The sequence below is a fragment of the Plasmodium malariae genome (assembly GCF_900090045.1).
Source record: "Plasmodium malariae genome assembly, chromosome: 12".
In the NCBI taxonomy this organism is placed as follows: Eukaryota; Apicomplexa; class Aconoidasida; order Haemosporida; family Plasmodiidae; genus Plasmodium; species Plasmodium malariae.
The window spans coordinates 3,385,476-3,399,506 of record NC_041786.1 but is presented as its reverse complement, the minus strand read 5'-3'; the positions used below and the strand labels follow the sequence as shown (position 1 = coordinate 3,399,506).

The window sequence follows — 14,031 nt, the reverse complement described above, 5'->3', positions numbered from 1 at the left end:
GGGAATGAGAAAAAAAAATGTAAAATTACGACACATATAAAAGAAAAAAGCATATGTGAAATATAAAGAATGATTCCGGTGTTTAAAAAATATTCCCAATATATATAATTTTTTTATATTTCTGTAAAAATATATATATATATATATATAATTTACATTAATTCTTAATACTTTAAAAATAGTAAGATTTTAATGTATATATTAAGCAAAATTAATCTTTTCGTATTAGTTATTAGAACACTGATTCACAAAGTTTTAAGCAAAGTTTTTCTTTTAATATGTTAATAACTAATTTTTTCAGTAAAATTAAAAAATAAGTTAAAATTATAACTTACACCAAAAAAATGTATATTATTTTTTTTATATACTTATTAGATTATTACATAATACGATGATTACCTAAATCCATCTTCTCACAGTAGTAATATAAAACAGGGCATTAGTACCCAATATAATATAGCACTTATTTATATATATATATATATATATATATATATACATATATAATTTTAAGATTAGTACACATAAATATTATCATTTTCATTTTTTTTCGAATATTTATTAATTTCTTATCTTTTTCTTCAAAATATATAATAAATAAATTTATGCCCTAAGTAAAATATACTTTCGTGTAATATGACAAAATAATTCATATTTTATTTATAAAGTTCATGAATAAAAAAACTTTCTTAAGCTATACTTCATCTGTACTAACAATTAATTATATGAGACTAAGATTAAGAACCATAAATCACAGTACAATATAAAGTTTTAATTTTAACTTTATGCGGACACATGTTAGTAGCCCATAAGTATTACACATGATTATAACTTAAAATATAAATATTTTTTAAATATCTAGCAAATTTCCTTTTTCAAAACTTCATGAAAAACATTTTCTCTATAATAAATGTATTCATTATAATTATGCTATATCTATATCTTTTCATACGAATGTTTCATATTTCAAGAGTTTTATAAGTGTATAAGTAACTACCGAAATACGTAAAATAGAAAAAAATATTACAAATAATCCTATAAGATCAACATAAGTAACACTGGATGATACAAAAGATCCAATATATAATATATATTTTAATTCATTTCTTAATAAATTATATAATACAGTAGGTAATAAATATCTGAATAGATTATCTAATAAAAAAAGTAATGAAAATACACCACAAAGAAGAATTCCTCGTAAAGAAAATATTAAAAAGTTAATCATACACGCTGAATATTTTAAACTTTGTTTTAAGTGAGATATATATATTTCCTTTATTTACATATAATATTAAATCCTCTTTATAATAGTTTTTCTAAAAAAATATTTATCTCTCCAAAAGTTTTACATATATCATTTGTACATTTCTTCACTAATTTTTTGGATACATAACTTGAATTATCTCTATTTTTGTATTAATCTCTTACATCATTTATTGATTCACAATTATCTTCTTCTTTTTGTAGGTCATCATAACCATTCCCAAATAATATATCTTTTAATCCTATAATTTTTGTTTCATTTTCTAAAAATAATTTGTCATTTCATTAAATTAATGAGCTTTGTGCATTATACTTATGATTGAAAGATTTATAAAAGGTGCACTATAAAGAAAAGAAAATATTTTCATTAATCACAATGTGATAAATTAATTTACACATTATGAAATTTCCTTGTAAATATATATATATATATTTATTTATATATGTTCATAACAAAAAACAGAAAAAAATATCAAGCAAATTTTATAGGATGCTTTATTATATCTCACTATTAAAAAAGAACATATCCAAATAAAAAAGATGAATATAACAATTTTAATTAAAATTAAAGATTTGATCTTTTCATTTATATTGAGATAATTGAATATTATAATATCATTATGTATGTATGAAGTTCACTGTATATTCACATGCTAGGCATAAAAGGGTGTTGTTATTTGGGTCGTTATTTAATTTTTTCTTTCATTTTATTAAAAGTGTATTAAAGTAAGGATATAATCTATATAAAAGAAATGTTAATTTAAAAAATATTTTAATAAATATTTCCTATAAATTTAATAAAAAAGAAAAACAATCTTAATTAAAAAAAACTTTGGTAAAAACAGTTTCATTAATAAACATTCAATATATATATATATAATAGTTTAACAAGAAATTAAAATTTTTTTTGTCAAAACTTTCCAGAAAAAAAATAAAATAAATTGGATTCTTTGATGCTTAAAGTTTTTACATTATACTTATAATAAATATTTGATGAGAATATTTACAATAGCTTGTATGAGGAGGTAGTTATTAATTCTTACTAGACTTACTATTAATAATCCTAGTTATTTGTGAACCTTATACCTTTTAAATATTACTGTGTAGTTAAAAAACATAAATTATTCAATAGCATATAATAGTAATTATAAGATTCCAAAAAAAAAAAAAAAAATTCATTTAACTAATTATGTTCTAATATATGTAATAAAACTGTGACATGTAGAGATTTTACATACTAATCTTTTTAATTTCCTTTCTAGGATTAAATTTACCCATAAAATTCTTATATTTTCAATGGTACAATCCAAGTTGTGAATTATATATCTTTTTATGATATAACTATGTATAGCATATTATAATTTTTACATAATTTAAAAAAACTATATATTATTATTAAGAAAATATTTTTTTAAATTTAAGGATTCAAATATTTTCCTCTTTTTTTTTTTTTGTAAATATAAGATAAATTCATAAATTTCTAAGATATATTAATAATAAAAAAAATAAAATAAATATACATGTAAAATGAAATACAAAAAAAAAAAAACATTTAGAAATCTTAATATACAAAAAATTTAATAAAAAAGAATTTTAAATAAAACATATCACAAAATAAGATGTTATCATTTGGTGTGAACTGATTATAAACAAAAAAATAATGTGCAATAAAATTTTGGAAAATCTTTGATGCCCTAATTTTTTTTTTGAAAATTTAATGCACAAGAAGAACAACCTATTTATTCCTTATTGATTTACAAATAAAAACTAACTCAAATCATATAGTAAATTAAAATTTCTGTTCAACAAATGCAAATAAAATAAATTAAATGTTTTATGATATATGTATATAAAAACAATAATGTTTATATTCCATTTAGATTGTGGAACATGCAGAATGCAGATTATTATGAAAATATAACATATTATGTAAATTGTGTAATTATAAATTCATACTGATTTGTATAAGCAAATTATTCTCCTAAAAAATGATAAAGTAAAAAAAAAATAAAAATAAAATAAAATGATTTAACTTTATTATTTGCTATATAATACATAGTACACTTGAGCACTAAAAAAAATAAGAAAATCATTTTTATGTTTCCAGTGTTCAAAAAAATATAGTATATATATATATATATATACATTTATATGTAAATAAATAGCTCTAAAAATATTTTTAAGCATTATGGTTTGCTGTCATTAAAACATTGCATTGAATTCGCCTTACTTTGTATAATATTACAAATTGTATTAAAAAAAAAAAAATTAATTTAATATCTTAACAGTTAATATTATATCTTACAATAAATATACATTGATATAAATTAATTAAACTTATAATGTTCTATTTAATAAATGTTTTGTAAATTATCATGTATCTTACTGTATTTGTAATTTTTAGGAATATATTTTTTTTTCTAGATTGTTTTTTTAATAAAAATTTTTATTAAAAATGTACATATCCATTTAAATTATATAATTACGAAAATTTACCAAAATTATAAATTATCTATAATAATAATTCATACTTTCACAAAATATTTAGTTAGATCCTGAGTAAATATATATATCTTAAATTAATAGTATTACTACATATATGTATATTAAATATGAATATTTAAATGCTCTGAAGAAATATTATAAAACACAAATAAAAAAAAAAATATACAAATAATAATAAATTCTAAGAAAATATATATAAATTTTCACATAATATATTAGAAAGTTCAAGTATACATTGAAGAATTTATAAAAATTTCTTATCATGCCAATATTTTTTTATCATGTAGTATCACTAAGTATACAATATTTTTTTTGCACATATTATAACAAACAGTATTTTGTGAAAAACATATCCCTGTTAAAACTACAAAACGTTTTTCTTTTGTTGTTCGAATTTATATTGAAGTAATAAAAAAAGATACGTGAGCATTATAACACCTGTATCTGGGAATATTACAACAAAAATGGATACATCTATAAACAAGGGAACCCGATTAATAACATTAAAACAAAAACAGAAAATAATTCAGCGTAGTTACAAAATAGAACTTTATTATAAGTTGTTCCATAAAAATTTAGAACTTTATTATATTTTTCCATATAAAATAGTAAATCCAATACACATTTTTCAAAATATATTTCCTATTTTTTTAGAATTGTTCTGATCTAGAACTTATCTTTATAGAAATAAATTCATTCAATTTCTAAGCATTTAATATACCTTTTAAATTTTAGTATTTTTATCTAAGTTATTATTCTAAACCTTATAAATTTTTTTTTGTATTTTCTTTAAATTAACTTTTCCTCCTATTTTTTATAATTTAATATTTCTAATTTTATTTTTTTATTTTAAAAAAACAAATTATAATTTTTAAATTATACAAAAAAATCCTTGCATCTACTGCAATTTGTTATAATTAGAATATATACTTATTATTTCATTGCAGAAAAAATCGTTAATAAGAAAAAATAATATAACTAAAATATATTTTTACTTCTTAGTAAAATAAAAATTACTTGAAATATTCACTCTTCGCATATATAAATGCTAAAATAAATTTAAATTTTCAATACAAGTAGAAATAATTTCTATTTTCTTTATTTTAAAAATGATAGGACTAAAATTAACTTTTTACTTTTAAATAATTATTTTAGAAAGATTGAATTATATGAACTAATTTAACATCTATTTCTTTTTTTTTTTCTCTAGATATAAATAAATATCTTACATATTCATGAAACTGCGAAATTTATTTCTTTAAAAAAATAATTATTTATATATTTAACAATACACATAAACTAAAATAAAAATAAAGAAAATAAAGTAAATAAACTAAAGAAAAATAGTAAGAGAAATAAAATTAAAATATAAACAATATACCCTATTATTGTTTTTTTCTTTTAACATGTATACAAAAATAAATATTTCCCCACTAAAAATTTTCTGAACAAATACACAAATGTTGATTTTCTAATAATAATACCAATTTTATAATTTACATATATTTATTAACTCTTTATATATATATATAACGTATATTTATTAGTAAAAGGTTATTTTTTTTTTTTTTTTTTTTGTATTGTAAACTTTTGCAGGAACAACTTTCACATAATAATAGCTTACTCTATTATATGTTATGTGTATTTTTTCATATAAACCTTTTGAGCTGTTTGTAAAATTATATGTTAAATAAAAAATTTGTGTAAATCATAAATATAACTTTTATAATTTATAGATAAAACAAATATTCGATAAAAATAAATAAATAAGATATTTAGTATTAAAAGACAAAATAATAGTATTCTTTTTATTCTTTTTTTCAATTTTTATCTTCAACAAATAAAATTTCACTCTTTTAAAACACCATCAAATTTTTTAAACAATATTTCAGTTGATTCCATAAATTTTTTTTTCTAAGGAACTTTGACTTAAAAATAAAATAAAAATATTCAACAAAAATCAAATTTTTTTAAATAAAAAAAAACTTGAATTGGAAATATTGTTCTAAAATTATAAACTATATATATACAAAAATATAAGTAAACTTTTGAAAAACAGTATATATATTTTAAAAAGACAATATTTTTATTTATTTGTATTTGTTTATATACCCCATCCTATATGCATTGTTTAAATAACCACAAAAAAACATCATACTAATACGGGTTTTATATTTTCAATATTTTTTTTACCATTATATTATTGTAATTGTTTCTCTTATATATAGATACTTATCCCCTTAATGAAATCTACAGAACACATTTTTAAATCATTATATAAAATAAAAAATTTATATATTTTTTATAATACAAGAGGTAAAAATATGTTATGTTAAATAATAATATTTGGTAACCGTAGTTCTTATTAATTACTACAGATCAAATTATGTATAAATCTAATAACCATATAAATATATGCAATATATTATAATTTTGTTGCTGTTGTATTTCTCCAACTTTTTTCACTAATAATTTTTACAAAAAATTAATTTAAAATATATCACAAGATAGTACATAATATGCAGAAAATTTTTATTATACAACTCTAATAACATTTTTAAACATCATTATTCCACAAATATAGTGTACATATCTATTATATATCATATTTCATTAATAAATTGTGATTCCTAATTACATCCTCATTAGTGCAGTATTTTATCAATGTATGATATACTTATATATGTATTTATTTTTTGAGATAATATGTTTTCATGGTGAATTATAAACTTTAAACAATTTTATCCTTTTAGTATTAAATGCTGTATTATTTATTTTACTTGAAAAAAATGAAATAATCATAATTTTAAATTAAACAATAAAGTATATTTTTTTTAATATATTTTTTTTATATTTAATTTTATACAATTAATATTTTTAAAAAAATTCTAGAGATTTTTTATATTAACAAAATAGAAAATAATACAAATTATAAATCACCCATTTACTCATTATTATTAAAAATAATATATATATATAGTTCATTAATTTTTGCAAAACATGCAAGAAATTTAAAAAAAATTATTTTAAATCAAAATATCAGTATGCTTATTTTTTTTATTGAAGCTATTATTTTTTTTACTTTGATGTAGACATAGAAATATTCCTACGAGGTACTATGCTTATTATACTTATAGTGTTCTTGTTCTTCTTTGCTATGTTTGATGTTTTTATATGAGAAAAAAAATTTATTAAAATAATACATAAATATGCTCTTTTTTAATGTTAAATATATACCATTATTTTTAGTTAACCAACTGTTGTAAATCTTGGGATAAGGAAAGAAATCGATATAGCATTTTAATGTAACAGTTGTCAGATTATTATATAGTGAAGCAAATGTAGCGCTATAACAGAAATATGAAATGTTAAAAGAAAGAATATTTGGTTTATTAGAAGAAAGTAGTGGTGCTGCACGTAGAGAAAAACTAAGTGCACTAGATCAGAATGACTTCTTTTGAAAACATGTTAATAAATTGATACAATGTGATATTTTTCAACAAGAATATAATGATTTAATGAAACGCAAAAAATTTTAAAACCAAAAGGTTCTATCAGCTTTGAACACAATTTTAAAAAAAAATTAATACCATAAAACCCTGTGTAAATGTTGAGAAATATAAAAGCACTATCAAATTCTTTAAAAAAGTAGACTCTAAAAATTAATAAAATTTACATAAAGCTAGCTCAGGTAATAAACAATAAACGCAATTACTTTAAATTCTAAATCACCTCGAAAATTCTTTACGATACATGAAAAAACATAAATTATCTTCTGCTCTTATAATCTCCTTATCGTTCTTTACAATATTTCTGAGGTTTCTCTATTTATAACTACGATTAAATTTATTCTAAATCAGATTCCAAATCCATTCTTTTTATCATTAATTTAATATCATTTACTTAGCTCTGAGATACTACAGTTTTTTTTAATTAATATATATAAAACTATTTGATATAAAATTATCTAGGGTTAGTAATAAACATAAAAAAAAATATATGGTAAAAAATTAATCTTTTAATTTTTTAAATTTATAAAAATAATTCGAAAGTGCATAAAATTTTTTATGTGTAATAGTAAAAAAAAAAATATATATATATCCTAACACAAATATATAATATTTGAATTATTTATTTCTTCATATTTCATTTTAAAAAATTGTCCTAACATAATTCTATGTATACCGTAAAACAAGTAAATTATTTATAATTTAATGTTAAGTTTAAACTAAATTAAAGTTTCACAATTCATGTAAAAACATACTTTTCAGTGATTTATTTAAATATATATATTTTATTTTTTTTTTTTTTCTTTGTTGTTCATAAATACATTTTTATGAAAAACATTACTATTCGCAAATTTAAATAATTTGACATATTAATGCAATTAAATCACAATAAATCATGAATATTTTTCTCAAAATATATGTAATTCTTTTTATTTTTAATTTTCAAGAGCAAGTTTCATCTCTGATTGGTATTTATTAGTAGATTCGCTAAAATAAGTTTATAATTATTCTTTAACTGCGCTTAATATGTACTGGAAATGTAGAGGCTATTTTTCTTCATCTTTTGCATTATACTTGGGCATTTTCTGGATAATCATCATCTTAACATCATATACTCTCAACATTTTTTTTTACTTACATTCAGGTTCAACTATTTCCAAATTTTATTATCATGAAATATATTTTGAAATAAAATTCATATTATTGCTTCGTCAATAGAAATTCATTTTTAATAACTTTTTAGTAATTTAATTCATAGAATAACTACTTCACACGTTCATATAGATATAGAATTTTTAACGTCTATCCTTATTTACTTTTTTATTTATCAATGTTCATCATAAAGCTAAATCAAGTAAATCTACGTATACATATATACTTCCAATTATAATTATATTTTGGGCAAAAAATAAGACTCCAAAACAATTAAGACTTTTCTTCCTTTTATTACATAAAAGAAGAAACAATAATTAAATAACCCCTGTAACGGTAAGTTAAAATATTTTATTTTAAATATTTTCCTAATATATCAATATTTCTAACAAGCTATTATATATTTAAAATGAATTTATTCATTATAGATCGCTAACAAATATAATTTATATACGTCATTAAATACTTCATTAAATCTAACAAACATATGTACATTTCCCTCTCTTTCATACTTACTAACAATATTGTTCTGTATACTGCTAATCACAAGATAGTATATAAATATAATTTAATAATTCAATGAATGTATAAAAATGCTAAAATTATAGCATCATACAACATAACCCTTCCTACCTGAAAAAAATTACCGCACAAAAAAAATTACATCTATAATGAACAATGAACCCCTAATATAAATCACTAAAACTCTAAAACAGTGGATGTTCATTAATGCATGAATTATAGATTCTTTTAAATATTTTGTTATATGGAATGAGTGTATATACTTTTTGCTTGTTTTATTTTTTTCCATACTATTATTTCATGTAAGAAAATACATTACGATTATCTATAATTTTGATAATAACATATGTCTATATTTTATACTATTTTGTACTTTTCTAATCGCTTATAATAAAGTATATAAATTCTAACTATCTAATTCTAAATATACATAGCCAAAAACTTATTATCATCGTCATATCCTAAATCTTATATATCAATATATCAATGGAAATACCAAATTTGTTTTTATAATAACAAAATTCCTCTATTTATTATTGCAACGATAACTAGACGTAGTTTCATTAATATTCCTCCTTTATAAAAATACGTCTTGTTTGTAAAAAAGGATATTTAATAAAAAATATTCGTCATTTGAGTAAAATAAAAATGGTAGTATACTTATATTTTTATCTCATTTTTAGTATTTTAAAGTGTTACATACTTTAAAAATTCTCTCTTTAAAATATTTATATAATGAAAATAAACATTCCTTTTTTCCCTCAACTGTAATATTCATTCATATTATGGAGAAAATATTTTAAAGAATAATTTTAAATTGAGTAACACAAAAATTATTTTTCTTCGTTAAAGCAGATGATTAATGATATTATATGTTCCATTGAGTCATACAATGCTGATGCAAAACAGTTTCTACATTTGTTTTTTCTGTTAAATTTATTATTTTTTCTCTTGTTTTACCAAAATTTCTATATATATATATTTTTTTTTTTTTTTACATATAATTTCACGTTGTTCACATCATAATTATTATATATGTAATTATAATTTCAATACTTCAAATTGGTATCTTTACTGTCATTTTTTTTCTTTTTTTCTACATTCATTCCACTATATCTCCATCATATAATTCAAAACATCTATTTTTCTTCCATAATTTCTTTTACACTAGATGTATTAGTTCTATTAAAGTTGTGCCTTTGAACATCTTTTTCTTCCTCTTTATATATATTTGTTGATCCAGGAGCATCGTATTTTGATTTTCTTTCCGCTGAACATGTCTCCTTCAAATACTTGGTTTCGGTATGTAACAGTGCTCCCTTATTCGAGTTAAAACCATATCTCCAATTAATATCATCAATAGTTTTATTCCTTTTTATGCTATTTTCATTTTTATTGGCATCATGAACGTTAGTAATAATACCTGTGTTTACAACTGTACCATCTTCTACATTTTTACTGGCATCAAAATACTGGTGGTTAATTCTTCCATCATTTTCTAAATCATAATTTTTACTTCGATTAACAGCAAAATTTCCCTCAACATATGTATCACCACTCGAAGAACGGGATATTCCGGTATTTTCAATATCACCAATATTAGTAGTATTACCTGTACTCTCAGCACCAGTACTACCATCGTCAACTGAATAACTTAGATTAATAGTAGAACTACTTCCTTTTTGACTAAAAACAAGTTCTCTATTATCTCCAGTTTTGAAAACATCATCAATTTTCTTATCTTCAGTACTTTGTTCCTGTTTCGATTCTTCCATTTTTAACTGGACAAATTTTGTATTGTTAGTTGCTCTACAACTACATATACTTTTATATGTATTATAGTTTAGATCAAATATTTTTTCAAAATCTATCCAATTAAACTCCGTGCACACTTCGGATAAAAAATTAACATCATTCTCGATGGTTCCCTTAAGGGCATCTTTTCCAATGTACTTAGTTATGTTCCGTTTTTTTGATAGTACATCATATTTTATTAATTTTTGTTTAATCCATAATATATATACTGTGCACATTCTTGAACATTCTGATTCACTTTTAGATCCACTTTCACATACAAAACCTCTATCTTTTTGACAGTTACATAAATTATTATATTTATTATTTCCAAGATCATTTTCTGTCTTATTAACTTCCTCACACACTTTCTTTAAAAGATTAGAAACATTATCTCTACTTGCTCTTTGAATATATATTTCATTATTCTTTTCAATGTCGAACTTTTTTGATAGGACGTAACACTCCTTTCTTTTTTTATATATCCATTTTTCATATTCTCCACATGCATTTTTACATTCTTGTCCACTACTACAACCGAATTCATCAATAAGACCTTTTTCTTCTTTGCATTTATTTTCCAAATTTTTTAATTCTTTAGACCTTGATCCATAAGATTCTCGAGCCCATTCTTGAACCCATCGTTCAAACTGAGGAGCTTCTTCAAAATTTGAGGATTTTTCGCATTTTCTAAGGGCATTAATAATTTTATCATCTTTAAACTTTGACATTAACTCATTCCAAATATCTTTTCTATTCCTATTCCACCACAAAGTCCTTTCCCTTTTTCCGTTAGGAACTCCAAAAACGTGGCCCAATCTCTTTTCAACTTCTATTGAGTAATAAATTCTCGCCATGTCTGTTCCCTTAATGATATCTCCATAATCAGCAAAACTGCATATAAAATCGTTACAAAATTCAGTATTATTAAATTTATTTTTAATATCCCATTTATTTAACAATAATTCAATTTCCATATTTATTGAATCCATAAGTTTTGTTTTCAAATCATCCCTATAATAATTACTTACATATATAAGACCATTAATACACAGCTGCAATCTTCGATCTGGAATGCATATTTGTTTCACATTCACGTTATTTAAATTACAGTTCCAGTTTCTAGTTAATCTCTTTTCTTTGCAATTAATACGTGGAGATTTATCGATAAAAACATAATTTACAATATTATTTGTAGGAATTTTATCATAATTAGTACCTTTTATAACAGAATCTTTACCAATAGTATCACTGGAAAAACCCTCAAATCTATCAATAATTTCAGGAACATTATAAGTAAAATTAGAAGACTGACCACTACTAGATATCTCATTATTAACCCCTTTCAAGTCATTTGCATTAATATTAAAATCTTTCCTATTTGTTTTACCTTCGTCATATTTATCCTTATTATAAATTTTATTACTAAAATCTTCCTTGCCATCATTCACTCCTTCCAATATCCTAATAGTTCTTTTTCCCATAAAAGCTTTATCATTCATTTTTATACCTTTTACACTATTCAAAATGATTTTTTTTTTCTTGGTTCCATTTTTTTCCGTTGCATGTAAATATAGTTCTAATTTATTTTGTTCCTTTTCCCCTTGTTTCTTAGCCGAAGTAATACCAATTTCATCGTCTATATATTTCTTTTGGCAACTGTTTTGTAATATTTCATTTTTCTTTACTAATGATTCATTGTTTCCTTGAAGAAATGTATAAAAATTACTCCATTTATTATTTGTCTCGTTTTGTAATTTTTTTTTTAATATATATAGATATTCTTTTCTTTTACAATAATTCATTTCCGTAAGGGAAGAATAATCCTTCGATGGTACACAATGGGTCAAAAATAAATATAGAAAAAAAAAATAATTTTTTTTTTCCATAGTTTTCATTAAAAAATATATTTATAAATATTCAATATTATGAAGAACAAAAAGTGTACTATAAAATTATTATTTTCTACTATTTATAAATAAAAAAAAGGATATTAATTGAAGTTAACCTTATGTATAACCAAGTAAACCCGAACAACTTGAACCAATGAATATGTAAAATGTAGATACATTTAGAATGTTTCTACCATTTTACTTTATATTTCAATCTATTTTTTTCTCATTACAATATCAGCCGTTCAACTTAACTCTCTACGCGCACACATATATACATAAGTATAATGGAAAATAAAGTGTGTAATTATATTAATAAAATTTTTTTTTTTTTTTTTTTTTTTTTTTTTCTCCATCTTATAACATCTGAAAGGAAAATATAAATAAAAAAAGTTTTTAATTACAAAACACACAAGTGTTAATCAAATGAAAAAATAATAATTTTTTTACATAAATTTTTGCTAGACCTTAAGTAAAAAAAAAAAAAAAAAAAATTATATTTTTCAAACTTCTACTATAATCGTAATTCATAATTTTAGTTAATTCAGAACTAACGTTAATTCTTTCTGTTAATTCATGGAAAACATTATTTATATGAAAAATTTTAGTTCATTGAATATTTACTAATTTTTTATGTTTAGTTGTTATATTTCTTTAAATTTATAGATTTTTTCATTAAACAAGCGAAATTAAAAACTTTTGGTAAATAAAATATAATTTACAGCTAATATTCCTACCATAAAAATAAATCAAATTTTCTTTTCATTGTGTATATTGAAAAATTTATATAAATTAAGAAAAACAAAACATAATACATATATGAAAATTGTAAGTTTTATTACCTCTTAAATATGATTCATAATGAAAAAAAGCATCCATTGTATCTATATGTATATTAATAATAACTATTTTTCCTCTTTTTTTTATTTTTTATTTTTTTATAATTCTTATAACCATTAAATATACATATTAAGACTTTACAAATTTTGTAACATTATGTTAATATATATCATTTTAATTTTATAAACTAATTTTAGATATTTTGTTTCTAATACAAATCTATAAATAGAAGAAATGTTTGTCAATTTATTAACTTTTTGAACTAATATGTTATTATATTATAGAATTTTTGATAAACAGTTAAAAGTTAAAAATATAAAACAGAAATAAAATTTTCTCAATATGATAAATAATATTCTTCACAACTTCAGAGCCTCTATATAATAAAGGAAAACGTAGTAAATTTCCTGAACTTTCCATATTTATTAAGTAGATTACATCTAATTTTTTACAATGACATTTTTAACCTTATTTTTTTTGTATTATATATATAAAAAATTTTTCATTTTACACTTCACCCTTTAAGATAATTAGTATAATATATATAAAAA

At 20.3% G+C, this 14,031-nt stretch overlaps 1 protein-coding gene across 1 annotated transcript; it reads right to left on the bottom strand.

Moving 5' to 3' along the window:
* Positions 1 to 10,093: 10,093 nt before the first annotated feature.
* Positions 10,094 to 12,553, bottom strand: PmUG01_12082000 (duffy-binding protein, putative; the record flags this gene model as incomplete). The annotated part of the gene is made up of 1 exon (XM_029007067.1): positions 10,094 to 12,553. One exon carries the CDS (start codon positions 12,551 to 12,553, stop codon positions 10,094 to 10,096), a length of 2,460 nt encoding a protein of 819 aa, XP_028863493.1.
* Between the last annotated feature and the right edge of the window lie 1,478 nt (positions 12,554 to 14,031).